Source organism: Strigops habroptila, chromosome 14 (genome assembly GCF_004027225.2).
Source record: "Strigops habroptila isolate Jane chromosome 14, bStrHab1.2.pri, whole genome shotgun sequence".
In the NCBI taxonomy this organism is placed as follows: Eukaryota; Metazoa; Chordata; class Aves; order Psittaciformes; family Psittacidae; genus Strigops; species Strigops habroptila.
This window is the reverse complement of record NC_044290.2, coordinates 4,354,430-4,380,335: the sequence shown is the minus strand read 5'-3', so window position 1 is coordinate 4,380,335 and position 25,906 is coordinate 4,354,430. Positions and strand designations below refer to the sequence as shown.

Genomic DNA, 25,906 nt, shown 5'->3' with positions numbered 1-25,906 from the left:
TCAGGTGTCCTGTCTCTGCTTCCTCCTGGCTTCTTGTGCCCCTCGTCACTGACACGCATGAGATTGAAAAGTCCTTGATCAGGGTAAGCACAACTGAGCAACAACTAAAACATTGGTGTGTTACCAGCGCTATTCTCAGACCAAAGCCAAAACACAGCACTGTACAGCTGCTAGGAAGGACGAAAATAACTGCTACAGCTGGACCCAGGACACTTCCAAACTTCTAACAGTCCACAAAAAAAAATGAGTAACACATGTTTTTGTAAATGCTTCAGAGACCCGAGTTAAAATCCTCTGTAAGTGATGATTCCTGCCTTATCTGCATACAGATTATTCCTTAAGCTTCAACACTATATCCCACACATTTAGCCTGTCACCATATTTGGGACAGTTTGCCCAAATGAGGGTGAATTATCAAAGGATCAAGTGATACCTTACAACACTAAACATTATGACCAAGTACTGAACAACACAGACAGTACCTATCAGTTTTAAGTATATTAACACCGAATTTAATGGGCAATGATGTGCATGCAGGAAGTTCATAAATACAATTTAAATACACAGAGACAGTACAGACGATATGGAAGACAGAGAGGCACAGCAAGGTGATTGGGTGGAGATGATGAGGGCCTTTCAGACACAGATTTCTTCAATAATGGCTTCTCTATCCCATCAAAGTCAAACATTTCACCTGTGATACTGAACAATCAACACAAATATGGATGTTCTTGCTACTTCTTTCTGAACAGTTGCATTTCATCATTAACCCCCTCAGAACAATCAGTTATGTCAATCAAGTACAGTACTACTGAGTAACTTCTGCAGGGTCAGATTTCCACATTTAGGGTTTTCTGGTTTATTGTTTGCCTACCTAGTCTCTTTTTGTCCAAAATGCAGACACTGGATCAATATTTTAACTGCAAGCTTTTTTGGTTTTTTGCAATTTCACCACTTTTGCAAAAGTACCTGCAAAATGTTAGTCCACTTAATTCAACTTGTAAATACTAGAAACTTGGAATTAACTTCTGTAAACCACCTGGTCAGAATATTGGATCCAATACACAGATGTGCATCATAACAGGCTAATTACCACGGGCCCTGCTACAGGTTTCTAATTACATACTCCTATGTTCAGCTGAGGTCTAGAAGTAGAATCGCTTTCATGATATGGCACAAAAGCTCAGTTATTAAGTCAGATCCAAACTGCCCTCTCTCAGAAATAATTACATGATCTGTGTGGATTCAGCTGCCCTTCATATTTCCTACGAAGTATAAAGTAAAAATATTAAATTATCACTTTAAAGCACAAAATGTATGCATTTTTAACAAGTGATTAGGTACAAAAATGGCTTTATCTGACAGACATAAAAAATTTAATTATGTTATTGCCTGCATTTGAATGGAAAACTGGAAGCTAAACATGGGTCAGAATTCAGATTTCTTAAATCTGAAACCTAAGTTTTTATTTACAGTAGTTAAACTGTGTGTAATAATGGAATACACATCTCGAACACAAAATGAGTAAAAAAATAAACCTAAGCTACCTGCTGATAAAGTTCCAGCATTACCACTAACCCAAAATTCGTATTTCAGTCCTTTTTGGGTACTAAGTTCCTTTAAGCAATACGGAACATGCTCCCTGCGGATGATGTGCTTACCTACAAATTTTTCCACGATCGTTTCCCGAGTCACCAGGTCCCGGAAGGCTCCCTCCAGGTTACCGATGAGTCCCCTGACCTCCTGGCTCTCCGTGAAGCTCACCAGGATGCTACTCGTGGTGATGACACCCGTCTCCTGATTCTTGCCGCCTTCTGCCTCCGACCCTACTCCATCCATCTCGCCCAAAGCCATGTCCGCTGCTGGCCGTCACCGCTGCCTCGCACTGCTGGGCAGAGCAAGAGCCGGTCAGCGCACCAGATCCCACCCTCAGCCGTCCCTCCCTCAGGCGACACCGCCGCTCCCCACACCCTGCCCGCGTCAGCCCCGCCCGCCGCCATGCGGCCCACCGCGCCCCTCCCCGGCACAGCGGAGGCCCGGCCCGGCCCTACCGCGCCTCCCCACGCTCTCGGGAGCGGCCAAGACGCCGGCGACAGCAGCGGGGAGGGCGAAGGACGCGCTCACCCCCCGCCCCACAGACCCGACCCCGCCGGGCCGCCCCGGCGCGCATTACCCTGGCAACCACCGGGCGCTGCCCGCCGCTGCCTCGCTCCTACGGGGCGCCGCGCGGGACGAAAGGATGCAGGGGCGGCTGCGCGCCCGGGCGAGGCCACGCCCCCCCCCCGCCGCAGGGCGGGCGGCTGAGGAGAAGGGCTGAGGGGAAGGGTGGCGGGTTCCGTGGGTAAGCCGGCAGGTCTCAGTCGTTATGTCGGATCCTGCGAGCTGCCGGCCCGGATAGTCCCTGGTTTACGGTTCTTCAGCTGTGAAACGCTCCTCTGCATCTCGGCTCTGCCCTTCTCTGGCCGGGAATCCTCCTGCCAGGCACCAAGCTCACTCTTGACACCAGGAATAACCGTCCTGCATCTCCCTCCCAAATCACCTTGCATAGGTTGCAAAAGGTGTGTGGAAGGCAACTGGATTATGCCGTTATCCATGACCCGTATCCGTGACCATACTAATTTCATACCCTATCCATACCAAAACATCAAATGACATGGTTAGTATCATAACTTATGATCTAAATCTCTTAAAATTCTGGAAAAAAACCCTCGTTATCTCAATTCATAAAATTGTGGAAACAAAGTTTGAATGCTGCAAACTACAACTGCAGCAAAAAAGGGAAGGGAATTAAGTGGCAGACTCAAACCGAGTGTCTGTCCCCTTACTGCAGTTAATCATCTCACACCAGATTCTTTCCTGCTACCTTTCTCAGGAAGGTGTTTTGTCATATTTCAGCCCAAAACACAGAACATGGCTCACTCTTCCCAAACACTTTCCCCCTAGCTACTGAGTGTTTTACCAGGTAACAGCACTACTTCTCCACTTGGCTCTTGACACATCACCAGCACTAGGAAACTAAAGTTGGGCTCTAAAGTAGACATTGACTAAGTCATCTCAGGTTATCTTTTTACTTAATAGAAAATAAACCTGAAGGACAAACTAAATAAACTAGCTGACAAACTAAAATGAGTGCTTAGGGTGAGACGAGCCACCTTCTGAGGCACTCATTTCACCTTTGATTATAAAGGAAATTCAGGGAAACACTTAAGTCTAGTCAGGATGTTAGCACAGGTAACTTCTCTTTCCCGGTATCCAGGAACTCCACCCGCACCCAAATCTCTTATCTTCAGGCTCAGATTTGTTAAAGCAAACCACAATCACAAAAAGCAGGCACACCAAGCATCTAGTTTCTGCAAGGCAAGTATTTTATTTGAGAAGGAGCTGAAGTTCACATGTACTTTCCAATGTAATATGTGTATCTTTGTTAACATTAATAAATACTAGTATGCATGCACTTTGCTGTTTGCTCAGACCTAGATCTTCTAGCGACCAGCTACGAATTCAACTGTGTTCTAACTCCACTATTCCACTTTTCCACTGTTATAATTGTATTAAGAGGTGTAACCACACAATGACAACTCGCCGTAATTATAGCCCAAATTCAAAGGAAGTACAAAATTTTAACTATTTGTATTACATTTACAGAGAACAAAATGCATTTTTTAAAACATTCATATCAATTACAACAATCTAACTTTAAAGTTTATGAAATCTTTATAGCACAGCCATTTTAAAGCTGAAGAAAGTCTAAACATACTTGAACGTTTTTGAATGCAATATTTGAAGTATTAGTCATGACAACTGCCTGAAGCCTAAATACATGAGTTCAGTCATTCTGACTCACATCCTCTGATTCACGTAAGCATTTGTTGGTCTGTACTTACATTTACTTTCTTTACCACTTTCTTCTATTAAAAAACCATGGATTTGCTAATGTACTCTAGCTCACACTGTATGCCAGTATCTTTGTTGCACAGTTATCTCCCAAATTCTCACTGCCTATGTTTTCTGCAAAAATAAAGCAATTAGGAATATTAAAAAACTTTATAAAGTCATTTTATTTGACACTGTTCCTTCAGTAATCCAGCAGCAGCAGAACAGACTAGCTTTGCCTACTGTACATTGTTTTCTAAAATTGAAAATACATCAAGCACCAGCCAACACAGCAGCAACAGATGCTTTCTTGTCATCAAAACACTAACCCTCCCTCCCACGTTTTGCTATCTTTTTACAAAGTTATTTAAATATGTTACTATCATAGTGTAACACACTAAAATACTGTACCAAAACTATGATATGTCATTGTCAAACTTGTGTGGCAACAACCCACTTTCTGACCATACAGGCAATTACCAAGGAACTACAGAGACATCCTTTTTACAAAATACCACTACAATTTAATTTCTCATAGCAATAAAAAAAAACCAAAAACCGTGTAAGTAAATTACATTAAATTAAAATAAATATTAGAAATGTTATTAATTACATATGCTTGCCAAGTGCAGTCTAAAGGGCTTTGCTACTCTTTAAATCAAAAAGAGAATGTTTTCATTTTCAGATTCATAGAATCGGATTTAAACTTTGGATTAGGACACTTAACATGGGAAAGATAACAGAAATATAAATGGGAAAAGGGATGGAAACAGAGACAGAAAAATAAAACAGAACAAAAAAGGGGAGACACAAGGAACTAGTTAACACTCCCAGCACCGCAGTCCCCCAGCAGTAGCTCTCCATAATGAGCTGCTGACAGAGCAGCAGCAGAAGTCAAAAGGTGCAACCAACCATGGAACACAGCTATGAAGAGAGACCCCCTACGGACAGTAAGGTGAAGCTGACTGTCATGCTACTTTTCCAACCTAGTGGAGTCTTCATAAACAAGGCAGTCTTTCCTTCATCAGGGTATGATTCTGAGCTAGTAAACTAGTAAGTTAGAAATTACACAATCACTCTTAACACTTAGTGAGGCTCAAAAGTGTACTTAAGCCTTTTATCTTTCAGGTATTTGACCATCAACATTAATTCCTAGTCTGAGTTACTTCTGATAAGCAGGGGCTGTTCATTATTAAGGAACTCTACCAGGATTTCTCAACTTACCTGGTTACTTTAGGAGTTTTCTCATTACATTTAGGGTAGACCCCCTGTACCCCGTCCCAAAGTGGTTCCAGTGGTTTATGTAATTAAAGAGCTGATACAATTTGTTTCGTTTCTCAAATCCTGGAGCTTTGGGTATTTTACTGTGATAAGCAGAGAAAAAACAGCTGCTAAACCCACCAAACATCCCAGCAATGGCCAGTTCGAATTCTGAATGGCCATAGAAGGAAGCAGGGTCAAAGATAATTGGCCCAGAGTCGTCTTCAGCCACATTTCCTGCCCACAGGTCCCCATGCAGCAGAGCAGGAACGATTTCTACGTCACAGAACATTTCAGGAATCTTTAGCTGAAAAAGCATGAATAAACACGTAACAATTAAAGAGTCTTAAAGACAATATTAAATAAAATAAAGTACTGTAGTATATAAGAGTCTGAGCTGGTCAAATACTGTCTATTTTGAGTCCTCATGGAGTGGTTTTGCAGTTGATGGCTTACAACTGCAAGTTGTAAATGCTTAAACTGCAAGTTTAAGCAGTTTAAACTTAAAAAACTTTCAACTTAAAAACTTAAACTGCGAGTCAGTAAATGTTCTTGACAGAGCTTAGCAAATCGTTTAATTCGGTCTAGTAACAGCATCTACTATTAATGGATTGTTTCTAGACATGGATAGTATTGGCTGTCACAAGGAATATCAAATAAATTCAATTTAAATTAAAAGGTTTCAGTGGTAAAAAGGGCAGCAGTAAACATCTGTACTGATTAACCAGAATTAAGGGCCAAATCTGTAATGCAGAGCTTGCAGAGGAATACATTCCTGGCTGTTTCCTAAGTGCTGCGTGGAGCTTGACCTGAACCACAGCAGTGAGCCTGGACCAGTTAAAAAAAAAAGATCAAGAATCTGCCTGGGCAGCAGAATCTTACCTACTTTGTAACACCAAATTCTTAGATGGGATTTACCATCTTATTATTACTAGCTATATTCTAAGAAATAAATGTCAGTGCCGAATCACAGTTTTATTTTCACTATCTACTAAAAACCTGAAAGAGTAACATGAATCCTTTTCAGCTGACAGTATTGGGTCAGCTGTGAAGCTAGTCCAGTTACTGCTGTTCATTAAAAGCTATATAAATCCCTTATAAAACACCTTTAAAATTCCACTGATATGTATTTTCTAACATTTAAAGAAAAAGATTTAAGACATGGTTCATACTTTTAGCTGTGACCAAAGTTCTCTGGCTTCTCTGTCCCCATAATCTTTTTCAATCAAATCCATCTGAGCTTGGAGTCGATGGCGAATAAAGAAGGAAGGCCAATCACTCTGCCATTCATTCACCTACAGAAGACAATACAGAGGTTTGTCATGAACAACAGTGGTCATTATTAATAATAGATAAATATCAAGTTCAAATGTTCATTGCTGACACAATGGCCAAGACAATACCAGTACGACCTACATGTGACAAAGCCTTGGGTGACATGGTCTAGTGTGAGGTGTCCCTGCCCATGGCAAGGGGGTTGGAACTAGATGATCTTAAGGTTCTTTCCAACCCTAATCATTCTATGATTCTATTTTGTTGATTGTTCTTTTGGGCATGATGCTCTTTTCCATGCTTAGGTCAGCTGTCTTTAACATGAGATGTAAGTTGAAGCTCTAGCTATTTTCATTTATTCAAATTTTCTTAATGTATTTTAGAGGGAGAGTTTCTGGTGAGATCATTTCAGTTGTTCCGTATTATATTCCAAAATCCTTCTGGAAATGCAAAAGTATTCATTCATTTTTATTGGATAATGTGTTTCTAATTTGGTGAAAAGTTATACTTGAGTTTGAGGTATTGAAAGTTCATTCACTTAAATAGTAGAATGAAATGGTCCCATGTGGAGAGCCAGCAAATAACAGATTTATCTCTCAGAGCCCTTTCCAGTGTCTCATGTGTTACATGATGAGGCTCTCTAAAAGCAGCAGATTTTGCCATTTGAGATCTATATAGCAGGGCTTTAGAAAAACACAAAACCAAGACACTGTATGTGAAAGGATACTTATTTTATGAAGTATTGCCAACCTAAAGAACTACCACAGAATTTCAAATTCTTATTCGACTCCCTGTGTGAGACACGCATTGTAGCAAGCCACACACATTGAACAGCCATCATGTCATGGTCTCTCCACTGTGAGGTCAGAGTGAAGCAGTGAGAGCAAAACTGGTATTATAAAGCTGAAGACCAGATAAAACAAGCTGTCGTAGAAGGAGTTTATACACCTATATGAGTACATGTGAGCTTTCACAGGCATGGAGCATACCTGGGCTATATAACCACAGCAAGTGGGGATATGGAATCCAAATTTATCCACGTACTGAGACTCAGAGTGACCTGCTCCTTTACCTAAGAAACAAAACAAATATTGGAAGTTTTGAGATCCTCACATAGCCAAGTTTGCAAAACATGGAACTAAATTTCAGAGAATAGGCACACAAAATAATTTTAAGCAGTAAGTTAGACTTATTTCATGGTCAAAACCCTCTCTAAAGATGGAAAGAACTCTCTTAAACTTGAAGATACTGAATGGAAATGGAGGCCAAATTAGTCACAGTTAGTGACTTTTCTTTGGATGAACCAGTTAGACATTCAGGAGCAGAGTCCAGATACCAGGTTCACAATCTACTGTTCTGACACTTGAACATGTTGTCATTAAACATGGCTTATTTTTGATCCATAGGTTATTTGTAATCTGGCAGGTAATTTGGCCTTCACTCCGAAATAACAGAAGTCTTGGGAAAGACACAAATACATAACTGGTGGTTCAGATTTTAATATTAACAACACTAAAAGCCATTCTTTGTATTCCTTCCCTTTTTTTAAACCATTTATTTATGCCTTAATCCATTTTCCAAAGAATGATGGAAGGTGCTTTCACTGAAGTCAATAGAAACTGGATCATGACCTTACAATGCTGAATTAGTTGTCTCCAAGGAGTGGCAATTGTACATTTTACTACGTACTTGAGTTCAAAAATGTAATCCCCAACATCTTTAAAGGGGAACTTAATTATGTGTTTACTAACTGGGGCCATCTTCTGAAATAAGTTAATTACCTAAACCAACAGTAAAAACAACACCTTATTTTTTTTATTTAGTTCATGATATCAGTACTCTACCAATTGTGCTTCCCTCCTTTCTCAATTTCTCTCCAAGTTTCTGGTTATAAAGATGGAGATCTGCCATCTGCTCTCCAAGCTTTGAAGAGTATCTGTAGGATCAAAAACCAAAAGTGAAACAAGACAAGTGAACAACATGTTACAGGGGAAAAACCACTCAGTTAAATATGATCAAGTATATTTCTGACAAATATAGAACCTTAATCAACTTCACAAGTGCATAACTTGGGGAGCAAATGACAACTCTTAAGAAACAGGTTGTAATGGATAATGAAATGAACATAAAACAAAGCTCTTGCAAGAAAGACAAACAGAACACCAGATTGTATAAACAGCAGCATAGAGAGCAGGAGGATCAAGTAAACCTCCTTATCAGCTCCACATGAACCATAGAACATGGTATCTACTTGTGGGCCTCGTGCTTTGAGATCAGCCGAACAGCAGTAAGAATGGTAAGTCTAAAAAGAAGCCATAGACAAGGATTGAGTTGAGGTTGCTTAATGCAGAAGACAGACAAGTGAAAAGCAGTTACAATATTGCACAGATATTGGAACAGAAGCTGCAAGGATGGAAACTAATTTCTTCTCCATGCCCAGCATGGGTAGAAAATAATGGGTTTACAATTGCAACCTGCAGGACTGAGGTTAGACACTAGAAAATCTTTCATGGGAACAGTGGGATGCTTTGGAATGGACTGTTTGGAAGGCTGTGGAATTGCTGTTATTCTCCAAATTAAAATATATAGGTTGGACAAAAAAAAACCCAAAAAACCCACCAATAACCAAAAACCCAAACCACACCAAAACAAAAAAACCCAAACCAAAAAAACCAACACCAGAAGAGCCTTAGGCATTACTATGTCCCTATAGAGGCCCAGAATGAAGCAGTTAACTCCTGAAAGCCCATGTTCAGGAGCCCATGACTCCTGAATTCCGTGTTCAGGTTGGTTGATGGACAAAATGGAACTTCATGTTATCTATCCACTTAGTTCTTCCTCGCCTTAGTGCCTTTGACCTTTTTGAGTGACTTTAATCATACTTAAAGCTTATACTTAGAGAAGAACGGCTTTCAAAGACATAGTAAGCCTGTAAGTTTAAACAAAACTCAAATGAATAATCTCATGAGAGAAAAAGGGGCTAAACTCAGCCATTATGTTATTCACTTTGGTAGCATCTCAGCACATCTCAGCAACGGCATGCCATTTCTGCTGCAGGGAGAGGGCCAGGGAGGAGCAAAATATGGGGAAGTAGTGTATACACACACATATATAGGTACATATACATATTTTTTTTAATATATACACAAATACACACAAATAATACACACACAAAAGCATGGATCATAACAGATATAAGCTCTGTCTCTGAGAGAATAGAGAGATTCTTGTCATAAAGTCTTCTGTCTGAAAACATGCCCCAAAATGTCATAGAAAGAAAAAGAGATGTCCAGACACACCTTTTGAGGCTCTTCATCTTGAGGTACTCCATGACAAACATTGCTCCTCCTCCAGGTAAGTCAATTACTTTGATAGGCTGAGGCACTCTCACAATACCGGTGTTCTGAATAGCTTCCAAACTTGCCATTTCTCCTTCAAACATTTTTCTAGCCTGTCAGGGAATAAGAATATCCTTGGGCTAAACTATGGATGTCTGCAACAAGTACTTTGGAAAAAATAGCCCTGTTTACTAAGTTACAAGGAGTTAAATTAATTGATTAAAAAAATGTAGCTGTAGCAAGATTTCACTCCACACAGGGAGACCTGAGTACCTTAACTCTAACTTCTCTTTTTCCCCAAATTCATTCCAGTGTAGTAGGATACATCACATTTCACCATGATTTCCAGTTGCATATGGAGATACCAAACTACAGAGACGTAACAGTATCTCTGAGGGTAATACCCAAGACCACTTCCTTCAAAACCACAGATGACCACTATTAAATGAAGTCAAAGACTGAATCCTTAACCTGGTTCCCCTTTCCATGCAGGTCAATGGCCACCAGGTGGAGATGACAGTACAAATATTAAGCCCGTACTCTGCATTTTTGAAGTAAATATGCTGTTCCTCACAGCAGTTTTAGGATGGGTTTGATATTGATAAAGCAAATTTCTGATGCATTGTGGTGTTACAAAAAGCAATTCAGTATTCGTTTAGTAATAGAAAAGTCAAGAGCTTGGCCTGAAAAATTACAAGAATCTTACTGCTAGAAATCCAGAAAGCAATGGGGAAGTTGAAACTCTGTAGCTTTAAAAATAATCCATAAGTTTTAGCACTGGCAGCCTGTTTCCTCCCTCTCACTGTTCCCAACTGAAACACAAAAAGGAATGCAGCGAATGCAAATTCAGCTCCAGGCTTTTCCAAATTCTAAGTCCTACAACAACAGCTCTGTACTTTGCCTCCCTTTTACATATTGCAATGTCCATTCCTGTTATGGAGGGTTATCACATTGCATTACATCTAGGTTTGCATTAACCAAGCCTACTGCACATTAATATTTCACATAAAATAGACAACAGCTTTTAAAAGAAAAAGGAAATGAAAACTGGAATAATTCAAAGTCAGCCTGAAAATGCAGAACTCTAAATCATTAACAATCAGGTGCTTTTAAAATAAAAAGCTCTCTACACCCAGTAATATTAGTAATTAAATATCTGCATTAACCTGAGGTTTGTGGTTGACTTTAACAAATACTCTTCCACTGTCCGTTTCATAGGCTTGGCCTTGGCTAATGTATCCTCCTCCTGAGCTTCCAAATGCCTTCAGGACGGATGTTTTCAATTCCGACTTCAGGATCTTTTCCATGGTAGTTTCCAGGCTGCTGCAGCTGCTTTCTGCTAAATCCACTGCAAAACAAGATTAAAGGTTTGGGTCCTTCTTTCACTGTCACTCCGCTATGAGGTAGAAGGGGCCACCCACCAACTAAAACAAAACAAACGAAACCAGCAGCCAAAAACCAAAAGGCAAATCCAGAGATAATGTTTCAAAATGCTGTTTCCCGTGGGCTGTAATTACATGAAAAATAAAAATATTTAGAAATATTTGCTAGAATAAAACGGGGAGGTGTGTCCTGGGTCCTCTCTCGACTGTGCTGAGAGCTGCTGGTAATTGTAGTTTGGACCCGTTTTTCTTTTTTAAGCTCTCTGCTCGCACTGGGGAAGCATTGCTAAACCAAGCCACTAGAGGGAGGCTCAACGCAACGATACAAACTGCGCACGTGTGCTGTGCTGTGGTTATTTCCAACAGGAAACCCAAAGTTCCAGCCCATAAGGGTGTCATTTCAGCCACCAGAAATATGTGCAAAGGTTGGTGGTGTTTTCCCCTCTGTTTGTAGTTGCTTTGTGTGGAGCGGAGTTCTGTTGTCATCACAGAGATCTTTAGAATGCTTTCCCTTCTTGGGACAGAATTCCATCTCTTATAAGAGACGGTAAAAAGATTTTTATGGCCTGAAAGGGTCCTCAGGTCAGTGACATTGCAAAGTGCTCAGGGCTGGACATTATCTGGTGAAAATTCATAGTAAAAACATCAAGTTGGTAATAAAGAAGTTTAGATACTGTTCCTATATGCTTCTCCAGATTTAACATCATCTTTAGACTTCATTTCACCTTTTTATCTCCTTTTACAATCTAACACACAGAAATAAGATCCCTTATGTACTACTGAATTTAATCAATTCCTGCTTGCAAAGTGTGCTGACACCTTCAGTTATATAATGTCAAACCTTTAAAACACGTTATCATAAACTTTGCAAACATGCTGCAACCCAGACACTGCAGTATTTGTTTTGTAAAGACAACCTATTTGGTTTGATGACTGACTCTTAGCACCTTCCAATCCATGGAAAAGGCTGTTGTTGGAGCAGCAATGCCTACCACCTCTGCAGGGAATTTCTGAATTGTTACCACTGTTGCACTATCCATCTTCATCCACAGTATTACTGCTGAACCCAATATATTTGCAGTTTAGGATTGCATGGACTTCTCTCCTACAGTTTCCAGTGAAGACACCAATAGTTAATGACTGTAACATTTCTTCCAACATTCTTTTAATTTCATTTTTGGTTAAAACAGAAACAGGACTGTATTAATCCAAATATATTGCATCACTTACATAGCCCCCAAGAGACAGAAAAGCCTTCTGTTTGCTTCCATGCTGGATCGATACTTAACTAGTAACACACAGGCAACAAGCCTGGTTTCCTAACATTTTTGTTCCAGTCAAGCAACTTCAAACAGTATAATTCCAAACACTGAAAGTAAAACGACTCCAAAGCATCCCAGATGGGCTGGAAGGAACTGAAGGCCACGAAACTGGGCAGCACCGGTTCAGCACCACGGCCAGATCCCCAAGGAAAGCCCAACTGCACTGGTGAGGTGTGAGGAGATGGCACAGGTTAAATACAAAGGATTATTCACCTGAGTGTTGTCAGGCTCTTGGTTTGAGCCCTATCCTCCAGGTTACGCTGGTAGTGGAGCTTGTAACTGTTCCATTTCCCAGCTATTTTCTTCTTTTGCTCACAACTGCTTCTAATACATTTGTTTTCAAAGACTGTCCAGAAGACAGATACCTCCCTGCATACAAATGAAGAAAAAGATTGTTTTCGTGTCCTTTGGGAGTAACAGCATCTAAAGAATCACAGGAAAACAAAGAAGCTATATTAAGCCAAGAGCAAGGAAAGACTTTCTATCATAAAAACCTCCCTTCCTCTCACAGAAGTAAAGAACTAACCAAGGACAAATAATTCAAAGCTCCTTTAATCCTATAGATCTGGCCTGCAGCATAACTGCAGGGGCTGTAGCTCTGTATACCACCATGTCAGGGGATATTTCAGTGAATTCTTTTGAGATTTCATTGAAAAATGTGTTGAAAAGTAAGTGAATATTATTTTACACAGACAAATAATAAAGCTATTGTGATTCTGGTGTGGCTTAGTTACCAGAAATACATTTCCCCCTTAAATCTTCTGTCACAATCAGTGCAGGACGAGCTAATTATATACCATTTCCCACGCGCTTTTACTTCTGCTAGAACAGTCCAGCATCAGTTAATATCACCAGATCTCTTTTGGAACAGCAGCCAAGATGAAAAGCAGCGAGTGCAACATTCATCCCTGCAGGCAGTTTGTGCAGATGGCAGCAGTCCATGAGAATGAAAACAAATGAATCACACTGAAATGTAGGGTACAGAGGAACTATGGGCAATTCAGCAAAACTACAGGTTCTTGCAGAGAGGTTCAAACTGGATCTGTTTCCACACTTAGGACAGTCGAGCCCCGAGAGGTTGGTGTCGTGGTTTAAGCCCAGTCGGTAACTCAGAACCACGCAGCCGCTCACTCACTCCCCCCCTTTTTCCCCCCCAGCTCCTGGGGGGATGGGAAGGAGAATCAAAAGAATGTAAATCCCATGGGCTGAGATGAGAACAGTCCAGTCATACTAAGGTATAATACAAAACTACTGCTGCTACCACCAATAATAGTAATGATAAGGGAAATAACAAGGGGAGAGAATACAATTGCTCACCACCCGTCAAGCGATACCCAGCCCGACCTGAGCAGTGATCTGGGCCTTCCAGGTAACTCCCCCCAGTTTCTATCCTGGGCATGACGTGCTGTGGGATGGAATACCCTTTGGCTAGATTGGGTCAGGTGTCCTGTCTCTGCTTCCTCCCGGCTTCCTGTGCCCCTCCTCACTGGCAGAGCATGAGACTGGGAAGTCCTTGATCAGGGTAAATATTACTTAGCAACAGCTAAAAACATCGGTGTGTTATCAGTGTTATTCTCAGGCTAAAGTCGAAAACACAGCACTGCACCAGCTACTAGGAAGGAGAAAAGTGACTGCTACAGCTGAACCCGCGACAGTTGTACAGCCTCCATCCATGGAGGGTTTCAAGACCAGAAGAGACCTAAGTAACCTGGCCTGTCCTCATCTTGCTTTAGGCAGGAGATTGAACTAAGTGACCCCCCGAGGTCTGGCCCAACCTGAATTTTCCTATGATCCCAACCATTGAGCCCAGATTTCCAAATTTCCTTTCCCTTAACTCCTCTCCAAGGCAGAAGCTGATGTTATTAAAATTATACATAATCATATCCCAACCCAGTAACTAATTCCCTAAGGACTTCATTTCAAAATTTAGTTTAAATTAAAAGATATAGAGAAATCTGGGTTTCAGAGTATTACGAATAAATGCCTTGAGATGCTTTAGTCTACATATACCACACATGTATTGTGATGCAGCTTGAGAACTGACTTAGAAACATCATGACAGGATATTACAATTTTTTTACAATATACATGTACACTTAAGAAAAATCCAGTGGTTCTTTCAGCCTTTTTCCTTGTCCAAACAGGAATGGAAAGTCAGCAAAATGATGATACAAAAGCAGGAAATATGGAATGGGAGCATGGGTACAAGGAAACACGCCTGCTAGATTTAGAACGTACAGAGGGAGCCAAGAGGGAGGAATAGATGAAAAGGAAAAGCAGGACACATTAGCTTTAAACTATGAAATAAAGAAATAAAGAATAACAAAGGCATGGCTAAAACACATATTGAAACAGAATGATCAAAGAGGAGAATTCAAAGAGCAGTGAGAACTATACAATATGTAAGGAAAAAAACCCCAAAAGCTACCTGATAGAACTGCAGCAATTTCTTCCTAATGGTTCACCAGCAGCCTGCCTTCAGAAGAGATTCCATCCCCTGATTCACCTGCTGTCTGTCAGAACTCAAAACCAAGGGATCCATGGCACAATAGAGCCTGCTGTTATGTCTGCATTCCTCTCTACCACTTTTAATTGTAGCACAAAATAGCTTTGAAAAAATGAGCATAATATCCCTTAAAATATAAGTCTAAATACAATTGTTTCTATTTACATAACTTGTACAAAACACAATTCTCTTGCAACCACGAGACTATTCTGATTCAGTTCTATTGAAGACTTACCATTTATCACTCAAGTGTATGACTGACAGAAAATCCACCTTCATGTCACTTCTCACCTTCTAATGATAAAAAGTATTTAGGTATTTTAGCAAAATAAACATGTTGATTTGTTGAAGATTTGTAAACACAATGATCTTGTTAAATAACTTCTGACTTTATCAGGAAGGCATATGGAAATAAAGAGTGAAGGGGTCTGACCGCTGGCTAAAATCCCCCAGCATCTCCCCAGTCAGCTGCACTAAGAGGTGTTATGTTTGGGTGACTGGGATAAGGATATAGGCATGGACAGAACATTTCATCAACAATCACCAAACAACTGGTACAATACATCAAGTCTGAAGGCACAGATAGGACCTCAAATGACACAGCAACCAAACACCACAAATTCTCTTCAGTGACACACTGCTCCAGATTACAATCCATGACCACGTGCCCATCAACACCTCTGATGACCATAATAGTACAACAAAGGTGGGACTTTGAACAGGTTAGAGCAGGAAGCTCCCCAAGAGCGAACGCAAACCGTAAGGTTTTAATTCAGAAAACAGAGACACCAATAATCAACTGGGAAACTTTTTATTTAAGCAACAAGGTGAAAGGAAAAGCTATTCTACCAAGCAAGGCTTGCAAACTTTCTGTAGGAAAAGTTAAACAGCCAGTGAGAAGAGTAGTAGAATTAAGGAAAGTCATATCAAGTGATGGTCTTCTCTTCCAATATTTGCTTCCAATTTGTATAAATAACTGCAAAACCAGCAACTAAAAAACCCTCAATATTCTGCTAATACCCAGTGAAAAAACATTTTTAGCTAATTAAAGTAATTCCCAAACACTCAAAATGCCTGTTAGGAATCATGCATCTTTCTCACCTACCTGATATGCTTGCATTGAAATATCATGACCAGCCTACATCAAAAAGAGCACAATTTTAGCATTACCACCTTGCATGTGCAAGAAATAGTCTGCAAAGCTGTCCTTAAGAGAACTTCTGCCAGTGCAGTAGAGCTGCTGTTCTGAGAGTTAAATTTTAACTTCCTTTGGTTTAATGTCTCTTATCCCAAGAGCTACAAAGTGCACTTAGTGGGGACTGAAGAAGAATGATTGCTCATGGCACCTGTAGTCTAAAATTAGAGAAAATGTATGTGAAGGTTGTACCATGACCACATGGCACTGTCCTGTGGGCAATGCCAATGCTCAAAAAGTACATCTTCTGTTTGTATTAGTGAGAGAGAACATCTTCACAGGATATGTACATGTAAAGTGCCTTACCTGAAAAGACCTTTAAGAATACACACTATTGGACAAAAGCATAATCCAAAAAAGGAGAGCTAGTTCTGGGGAAAACAAAATCGCTGGAGATAAGAGCCCACTGACCAGCAAGCACAGAACAGCCCACAGGAATGTCATGAGGCACCAAAATGCATGTGCCACAAAAAATTATACGCATTTTCACACAGCTTTGTCACAGAACAGGAAGCAGTTCCCATGCAATAGAATCACATCAGCATAACAAATAGCGAGTCCAGATCACCTTTCACAGTTGCCATTATGTCATTTTCTTGTAGATTTTAAGTATTTTGTTAACATTGTTCTCATGCACACAACTGGACATGAAGAGCTGAAAGAGTCTGAGCAGTCTATCATAAAGGTGGGAGGGGAACAGCAAAAAGCTATGAGCAACGTTTGTAGCCATCTCCTCAGTGTATTATTTGTATACCCTTGCCTAGTCTTAAGCACATAATGCTTTCATGACACCAACAGATCTTTGTGCAACTGAATAAACTCCTTCCTTAGATACTCCCCTCATAAGTTACTCCCAACTATCCTAAAAAGGGATGACTATGTTACACTCAGTATTCAGCAGGACTGATTCTGGGTCTTTAGCTGTGCAAGAAGGTCAAGGGTCTAGTAGCTTTTTTGAATATTACTACTCCTGTAGTTGCACCACAAAGTTTGGGGGTTTCCAAGCAACAAAGTAAGTATTCTGGTTAAGCTGCAAGTCACTTTATAAGGTTTCTCATAATGTTTAGAGAGGACCCTCTGTACCCTGTACCGAAATGGTTCCAATGGTTCATGTAGTGAAAAAGCTGATAAAGCTTTAGGCGTTTCTCAAAGCCTGCAGCTTTGGGAATTTTACTGTGATAAGCAGAGTAAAAAGAACTGCTGAAGCCACCAAACATTCCAGCTATTGCAAGCTCATACTCTGAATGGCCATAGAAAGAAGCTGGATCGAAGATAATTGGACCAGAATCATCCTCAGCTACATTTCCTCCCCAGAGATCTCCATGCAGAAGAGCAGGAACAATTTCTACATCACAGAACAAACTGGGTATCTTCAGCTGCAGAGGAAAAGAAAGCAAGACACATAAGTACTACATTTTAAGGTGAATGACTGCAGACTTCTATCTGCACACATGCAAAGCATCAGCTAAAACTTGTTAAAAGTCAGTTTAAAAAAAAAAGCATAACTTGAAACAGAATAAGGACCTATTCAACAGTGATGCTGAGAAAATCAAGAGGATTTCTATTTTTCCTAAAAGCCGGCAGCTGAAGAGTAGTCATCCAAATGGGTTTTTAGCAAGAAAATACAAAACTGAAAACTGCATTCAGTGCTGCAATATTGACCAGCTTTAATAACAACCACCACCACCCACTTCATGATTAGAAGGCTCAGGAATATCTCACCAACCTTGAAGAGATTTCTGCAAAGTAGTATCCAAATCACTAACACTGCAGTCACTTAACCATGTGCAAACCTTACATGAAGGAATGCTGTGCAGAACAGAACTCCTTATATATATTTCCCATTATGAACATGTTACAAGGAATGAGACATGTGAATCGATCTAGTATTTCCCAAACAGAAAGGCAAAGTGCTATTTGGCACACATTCAGTGTGATAATGTGCAAAAGCCATTATAACTTAGAATAAAGGGCGCTTTAATCCCTAAAGCTGGGGTCTCTTACCAACAGAACCTGGAGCATACCAACAAACAGGAACTTTGTTTTATGAAAAACAAAATCTAAACAGCTGATACGTAGCTACTACTATAGAGAGAACTGAGAGAGTTCCTCCTACCTGCAGTTGTGCCCAAAGTTCTCTTGCTTCCCTGTCTCCTGAATTCTTTTCGATCATGTCCATCTGAGGCTGGATTCTTTGCTTGGCAAAGAAAGTCACCCAGTCGTTCTGCCACTCATTCACCTGAAGGAACAGGACTGCAGGTATTAGTTCTACACCACACAAATGACAGATTTTCTTCTTTTGCAAATAAAGCTTTTGAGGACTGTACAGCCTTTGTGCTGCTGCCATCTAGGTCAGTAAATGCTACCATTTAATAGAATGTTATCTTAAAACACTACATTAGGGGAATAAATAATTTCTCCTAAGTGATAAAACCCAAGAAATTGAAGAGCTATGAACGCCTGATGCAGCTGGAAGTGCTATCAAAAGTACGACTCTCCTTAGCAGGCTGAAGGCTGAGCAATGGGGTTTCATTTTTATGACTCCACAGAAATAAATTCATTTCCATTATGATAATTTGGTTCCTTTGTGTCACTGAAGGGAAAATAAGAAAAACTTAAAATTCTATCAATCTGATGAAGTACAACCTACCTGTGGAAGATAGCCACAGCAGGTAACTGTATGAAAGCCAAATTGATCCACAAACTGGACTTCCATTTGCCCTTGACCTTTACCTTTCAAACCAAAGACAAAAATCCAATACAAATGACAAGGTTCTGAGTATCTCCAATGCGAATGGACCTTAAAAACTAGGCAAGGGTACAATGCTGCTTCTACTGAGAATCAAACAATTGCACCTAAATACTTTTTTTGTTACAACGGTTGTTGCTGTTGGTTTTAAAGTGTTAATCTTGCTGTAAAGCAGCTAAATTACAATCTCCATAATCACATTTTGAGACAGCATATCTCCTTTGATAACATGTCTTTGCAGAAAATGTGGTTCGGGATCATAAGGGTCCCAAATTGAATAAATTATTTGCTTACAGATCCAAATAGAGCAAATTAAAATCACACTGAAGACTCCCTGCTTGGGCGTTTCATCCAAATCTATTTTTGTAGTATCTTTAGTGGAAGAAGACAAACTTAACCTGAAATAACAAAAGCTATTTTAAGTATTTTGCAGATTCTTAGGAACTAGGTTAAATTTGCAAACAGCTGTGTACTGTACCAACTGTGCTCTCTTCTTTCTTCAGCTTCTCTCCAAGTTGCTTGTTATGAAGGTGGAGATCAGCCAGTTGTGTTCCAAGCTTTGCTGAATGCCTAAGAAACAAAAATACCCTTAGCAACACTGACACAGGAATGAATCCAGTTCTTGGTATTCCAGGAGTTAGTTGAAAAGATTTAAAAAGCAAGTCAAAAGAATTCTGCATCTCTAACAAAGTAGATTTTCAAAATATTAATGGTTATAAACACCTCTTCCTACAAAGATTAACGCAGAACAAAATGTACGTCCGTGGCCTGACAACACTATTAGAAGTGAGCAGCAAACAAATTTAATAACAATGAGAAACTCAATTCTAATTTCTGCCTGATATCACTTCCATATGAACTTTCAGTAAGAGATCTGTAAGAAGAGCATGCACAACCTGCTAAGCTTTGGCGTGGGGTGGGGGTTTTTTTTGGTGAACTATGTTGGGGAAATAAAGCCAAACAAAACTTATCCTCTTCTTTATCTGTCTCCTGCTTCCCCTCTCCAAAAGGCCTAAAAGATGGAAGAGTCAGTTGGGCCTTATTTATTTATCTACTTTTAATAAAAGCTTATCTTCTGCAGTTTAGAAAAGTCCTGCAGTAGTTACAAGTCCTCCAGCCAGTCACCTCCCATGTTAACAAAAGTATGTTCCTTTTCCTGTCTTTGACCTGTCACATCTTTCCCTGTTCTCAAGGCACTGTCATTTAAGGCAAAGTTATTCCTTCATTTTGTTCCTTAACACAGATTGTAGCTGTCCTCTGAAATCTATCTGCCAAAGACTGCATTTGCACTCTTTTCATCTCAGTCAGCCCAAACCCAGTACTATTTCTGCTCTTTCTCTTGAAGTTCACTAAGGGCTCCTCATGAATTAGAAACTCTGCAGATGAGCAGGTTGAAGGATAAGACGTTAAGTGGCTGTAAAAGTTTGGGATGACAAATTGGTTGTGCCCACCTACCTAATGGAATCAGACACAAGTATTCATCATATTTTCACTTACTCAAGGGTTTGCCACAGACAAGGGCTTAAAATTTGAAACTATCAAGATCAAGGTGAGAGTTATAAAAATATTGAAATCAGAATTCATTCATTTGGGGAAGTACCTCTGCATATTCATGACAAGCAATATTAAACACTGGTTCTTATATCACAGGCAAGTACAGAAAAGAGGTGATCAGGTAATTTTCCCTATTGTAAAAAGCAGCCTTACTGTAAAAATCACTAATTACCTAAAAAAGAAACAAACAAAAAACCCCAAAGTCAAAACCGGACAAAACCCAGACTCACTTCTTGATGCATGACCAATTTGCTCAGTAAAGCATTATGAAGTATGTTAGAGAGTTCTCTGCTGTACAGCTTCTCAAAAATGAAGCTTGACTTGCTCTAAAAAAAAATTAAACCAAGTTTCTCCACTTGAAAACAAGTGATTTGATTGCCATAATACTCAAAATTTCTGGTTGAAGAATGCAAAGATAATACTGTGGTTTACCTGTTTAAGCCTCTCATTTCCAAATGTTCCATCACAAACAGAGTAGTGCCCCCAGACAGGTCTATAACTTTGATGGGTTTAGGCACTTTTATTGTCTGTGTTTTCAGGATGGCTTCCAAACTTGCCATTTCTCCCTCAAACATTCTTCTGGCCTGCCAAATATTAAAGAAAAGCATTAATCTCCATGAACATCAGTCCCAGGTAAACAAAGCTTTGCACAAAACCAACCAGGGCTCTCAATGTTAAATAAAAAGCTTTGAGCAAGTGGTTACTGCATTTCCAGGTTACAGATAGATCCACACCACCAGACTTCACAGTAATTTCACCATTACAGAAATTTCACTTCACAAACCGACTCCATGGAAGTGACTTAGCTTCTAACATTGTCTGTAATTATAAAAATAGAAAGTCTGTTTACAACTGAAGGAGTTCAAACTGCATACATCTGTAAAAGGTAAGTAGTATTTTATTCATGGATTATACAGCTAATGTCTAGAAAGCTATGGCCTATATACATCATCCGTTGAGAGACTAGAAGAAAGGTGCCAACATTCATAATCTTCATGACTTTGGTGACACAGAGTGCTTAGTAACGTAGCTGATCTTCAAAACAGTTTAATTTGCAGTCACAGCATGATTTTCCCTGGCCTATTTCTTTTGCCTCATGGGGAGAAATAAATAAATAAATATCAATGATAGCTGCCAAATGCTCCTTACAGCACTTGCACACAGAAGCCATTAGAAGCCAAGCCACTAACAACTACATTTGCTTTGAAGACATTCTGAATTTAGGACGTATTGCTGCAACTGTTATCCACACCAAGTAAAACTAATTCTCTTGAGTTGCTCCACTGACATCAGTGACACTAACCTTCACTGAAATGAAAAATGCAACTCTAGAAGCCAGGCAAAGGTTGCTGAAAAAGGGTATGTGGGAAATCTATGGTATCTGCTAAAACTAAAAGCAAGAAAATATAATGAATAAAACAGAAACAGAATATTAGCCCTCTAGTACTGACACATGAAACACAAAGGACAATTTGCAATAGATATTGACTAAAAGTTCCAAAGCCTACAGGCAATGAAGAATAAAGAACTGCTGAATTACACAGCCCCAAGTTAGCTTTGTTCAGAGGAAATCAGTAAATACTGTATCTTTGTCTAAAGCCTCATACAAGGTTCAAGTCAGCTGTAACTTTAACAGAGTAAAAACCAGTGTTTTCTAAAGAATTTTGTTTTTCTAAAGAAACTGCTGATACACACCCACTGCTGCACACACAGCATAACAATATAATACAGTTTGGCAAAGTTTGCTTTAGTCAGCACTCAGAATCCACACTCAGACAAAAGCACAGAAAACCAAATGATTACTGAATAGAAAATCTACCCAGACCTTTCAAGTCTTATCTTGTACCTAGCTAGACTGTATATCTACATAGACAATTAACAAAGGTCTAAGTGGAAAGTCTCTATTGCTATCAATTCAAACTATTCTCAGTCTAATGTAAAGCAGGATAACCCTTCTGTATTTTCCCATTTTTCCACCTCAGTGCATCCATCCATGATCAGAAGCATGGACAAACTTGGAATAGATATGGTCGCACACATGCTTTCAAAAACATTTGTTTGTTATTAAATGCAAATCAAATCCTGGCTTGCACTTGTGAAGCTGTTTATTTGACAGACACAAGTGTAGAGTATCTTTAAAGTAAATTCCACCTGATCTCTGGTTTTGCAAGTAAGGATGCCATACAGGTATGTCGCATAGTTCTTATCTCTATCAAATGCAGACATCTACCTTCTAGAGTAGCTGGCACCAAGTATTGAAAGGAGAAAGCAGAAAATTTTGGACAACAATTCTGAAAAAGCATAATTTCTTGAGAAAAGCTCCTTCGTACGTGCAGGGAACTACTGCTTTTGTTACAACAAGGAAAGATGCATACCCTCAGTAGATAGTTTTACACCCCCTGCGTTGCTCCAGACACTTTCACAGCATATGCAGCCACAGCCACGCCACGGCTGCCCCAGGCACAACGGACAACAGCATGTCACGGTACCGCATGCCCGGAGCATACAGCACTGATACCGCCACAACATCCCACCAGCAGCGCTGCTTCCATGGATGCTTCCCACCCCGGCCACCCCCCGCCTCAGACCAGGCCCCAGACCCACAGCAGCCGCCAGCCAGACCCTCACAGGGCAGAAGCCGGTCTCTAAGCCCACCGCAGGCCACCTCCCTCAGGCGAGCCGGCAAACCTCCCTCCACAGAGAAGAGAACGGGCCGGCCGAGGCCAGCCCACCGCCCATCTCCTCAGCGCGGTCGCCCTCACAGCTGCCGCCCCGCGCCGGGGTCCGCCACTCGCACCGCACCCTCGACCCCAACACCCCCCACACCTCCGCCTTGGAGTTGCTCTTCACGTACACCCGGCCGTGGTCCGTGTCATAGCTCTGGCCCTGGCTGATGCAGCCGCCCCCCAAGTGCCCCGTCGGCCGCAGCACCTCAGTGCCCAGCTCCCGCTTCAGCGCGGCCTCCATGCTGCCCGCGGACACCGCGCATGCGGCGGGCAGCGCTGGTAAAATGGCGGCGGATGCTGAGGTGGGGAGGTTGGCGGGTGGCTCGGCCGCTGCCGTGGGTCCAGCGGGCGGTAGGGCCTGGCTGTTGGCGCCGGGGAGGGACTTGGAAGGAGCTGCCTCTTCCCGGTTGTGGGAGGGAGAAGGGGAAAATCGCTCTTCGCAAAATGGCGGGGAGGAGCGGAGTGCTGGGCTGCTGCGGCCTGGGCTAGAGGCCTCGGGGGCGAGAAGCGGGTGAGGTGACGGGGCCTCCCCTCTGCATCACAACCCGCTGCCGGACTCGGGGTTGCCCCTCGGCCCGGTGGGGTGGGCAGGGTGCTAAATAATGCCGGCCAAAACCCCAGTGCCTGGAGCGCGTTTGTACCGCAGAGAGCGCGTAAAAATGCTTTTATTGGAACTCATTTCTCTTGGGTGTGTGGTGAATTCTTTCCTGCTATAGTATAGATTCAGAGGTGCACGTGTCAAGGAAAAGATGTTGCACTGGCGCAGTATCTATAACAGAGGCAATGGATAGTGATTTTAAAATATTTGGCTTTAAGGTGCTTTCTGGTCATTATAAAAGTACATACTCAGATGCATTCTGTTCTTCAACAATGACAAGAGCAGCTTGCTGTTATTGGACACTGGCCTGTGTAGGTCTGAAGTAAATTAGTGTGTTCTTTCCCATTACAGTTTTGTAGTTATTTAGCAAGGAACTTTGTTTTTAAAATACAGATTTCTGAGTGTATTTGTATTTAAAATACAGGTTTCTAAGTGTAGAAGCTGCAAGAAGTTCCCGCTGATATTTTCTTTATTAGAACAGGATTGTGTAGTTTCATTTTTTTACAGTTTCTTTAGACGTCTGTGGTCTCACTGGTTACAATCACTAGTTCATCTTAAGTTATTCCTGACTACCTCCCTACTCACTGGTACTGATTTGCCTTGCTTGTGTTTTTTATGAGTGTTACACTGCTGCCTGAGCAATTACGACACTTAGGGATGTATATTCGGTTTTATATAGTAGTTTACACAAACCGCAGGTAGCATTAATTCAGAGTTCTTGGTGTGTGCTTTCAAATTTTAAACTGGATTTTGCTTTGGAAATGTCTTTTTGGGCTGTAGAGCAGGAGGATTACAGCTCAGAGACGTCTAATAATGCCTGTGCAGCACCAACATAGCAAGTGGCGAAAAGACTGAAGTCCTTAATTTCTAGAACTCTATGTACCTTTCATTTTCAAGAGGTCCCATACAGCTTTAATTTTGTATTTATTAATAAACTGGATTTTGTACATGTAGAAACTGTTATTTTGAATTTGGCAGGATTTCTGGATTTACAGCAATCCAGGTAAACTTACCATGAATATTTTTGCTAGGCACCTATGGCCATTTTTACAGAGCCTGGGCAAATCATCAGTGTGCTGTGTTTGCACCATATCACACCACTTGTAGGATATATTAGGCTTCTGGGATGTGTCGCACAAACTGTGTGTGTGTGCATGATGTATTTATTCCTTGGAAAGCACTTGATGGGAACATACTGTCAGGAACCAGTGAGATCCACATGTTGTACACAAAAAACTTCACATCTCAGCTTTGTCTCAGAACTGTCAAGTTTTGTTTAGTGCAGGTACCAGGACTATTCACATAGCAGATTTGTAACAGAATCAGTGCTGTTACATTCATTGTCACTCTAAAAAATCCTTAGCTGACACATGATAGCTGCAACTTTGGCTTTTAGCCCTTCCACAGATGTCATGAATGTGCTAAATCTTGCTTGCAGAACATTGGTTGGATGCTGTGTGTTATCTTGCCTTTTTGAGTGGCAGAGAAGGGATTTCACTTAACAGCGTTGGCTGTAGAGGCCATTATTATTTGTGGTTGTGAGTGAGAGCCTAAACCCCAAGGACTTGTGTCTCGTTGAGAATCAGGCATAAATTAGTACCACAAGAGTATGGAAACACAAATAAGAATATGTTTTTGCGTGCTGGAATGTGTTTTCTGCTACATATTGGCTTTCCTGACTGTTTGTATATAATTAGCCTTAAATCCATGTTGCAAAGGTTGGATTCAGGTGTCTGCGATGATTGATGAAGAGTAATTGAGATTATGCTGAGGGAGACTTTAATTCTGCATTTGGAGTTTAGGAATCAGCAGCAGGTGCTATGAAAATAATGCTGCGAGTTTTTCTTGCACCTTCTTTCTTATTTGGAGGGCAAAAGAATAATGTCCATTTGGACATAAAGGAGACTTGCTTTCTCAGTTCGTAGTTTTTAAAGAACTACAAAATTAGGAAGAATTCAAACCCCACATTTTTATTAAATAACACTTCTGCAACTTCCATGTCCAATTACTTATTTCTTCTTTTGACAAAGCAATTAGAAATTAAACAATTTAAATTATTAAATGGAGTTGAAATGGAATGAAATGTATGGTTCTGTCTTCAAATACTAAGTCATAGTAGAATATTCTGTAC

At 40.7% G+C, this 25,906-nt stretch overlaps 3 protein-coding genes across 9 annotated transcripts in view; all 3 read right to left on the bottom strand.

Annotated features, from left to right (window-relative positions):
* Positions 1-2,238, bottom strand: part of TBCD (tubulin folding cofactor D) — a 124,898-nt gene extending 122,660 nt beyond the window's left edge. The window contains exons 1-2 of one of the 3 annotated variants that reach the window (XM_030506223.1): positions 2,174-2,238; positions 1,662-1,885 (exon numbers count right to left, since the gene is read on the bottom strand). In XM_030506223.1, coding sequence (XP_030362083.1) covers positions 1,662-1,854 — 193 coding nt within the window. In that variant the 5' untranslated portion in view covers positions 1,855-1,885; positions 2,174-2,238. Of the gene's footprint in view, positions 1-1,661; positions 1,889-2,051; positions 2,069-2,173 lie in introns of those variants that run through there. The other 2 variants (XM_030506224.2, XM_030506225.2) reach the window with 2 other exon arrangements.
* Positions 2,239-3,342: 1,104 nt separating this feature from the next.
* LOC115616677 (fructosamine-3-kinase-like) lies at positions 3,343-13,125 on the bottom strand. Of its 3 annotated transcripts, none has more exons than XM_030506221.1 (7): positions 12,356-13,125; positions 10,910-11,091; positions 9,705-9,856; positions 8,250-8,341; positions 7,395-7,477; positions 6,306-6,428; positions 3,343-5,440 (listed from the first exon to the last, which is right to left on the bottom strand). In XM_030506221.1, the coding sequence occupies exons 2-7, from the start codon at positions 11,048-11,050 to the stop codon at positions 5,102-5,104; spliced, it is 930 nt and encodes a 309-aa protein (XP_030362081.1). In that variant the 5' UTR covers positions 11,051-11,091; positions 12,356-13,125; the 3' UTR covers positions 3,343-5,101. The 3 variants fall into 3 exon arrangements, with proteins under 3 accessions (XP_030362081.1, XP_030362082.1, XP_030362080.1); XM_030506222.1 differs by having other exon boundaries at positions 12,661-13,125; XM_030506220.1 differs by lacking the exon at positions 12,356-13,125 and having other exon boundaries at positions 10,910-12,327.
* A 2,623-nt stretch (positions 13,126-15,748) lies between these two features.
* LOC115616675 (ketosamine-3-kinase-like) lies at positions 15,749-23,851 on the bottom strand. 3 transcript variants are annotated; one of them, XM_030506215.1, is made up of 6 exons: positions 23,278-23,851; positions 20,884-21,035; positions 19,376-19,467; positions 18,799-18,881; positions 18,265-18,387; positions 15,749-17,524 (listed from the first exon to the last, which is right to left on the bottom strand). In XM_030506215.1, the coding sequence occupies exons 1-6, from the start codon at positions 23,416-23,418 to the stop codon at positions 17,186-17,188; spliced, it is 930 nt and encodes a 309-aa protein (XP_030362075.1). In that variant the 5' UTR covers positions 23,419-23,851; the 3' UTR covers positions 15,749-17,185. The 3 variants fall into 3 exon arrangements, with proteins under 3 accessions (XP_030362075.1, XP_030362077.1, XP_030362076.1); XM_030506217.1 differs by having other exon boundaries at positions 16,383-17,524; positions 23,306-23,851; XM_030506216.1 differs by lacking the exon at positions 18,799-18,881 and having other exon boundaries at positions 16,383-17,524; positions 19,380-19,467.
* Positions 23,852-25,906: the final 2,055 nt, after the last annotated feature.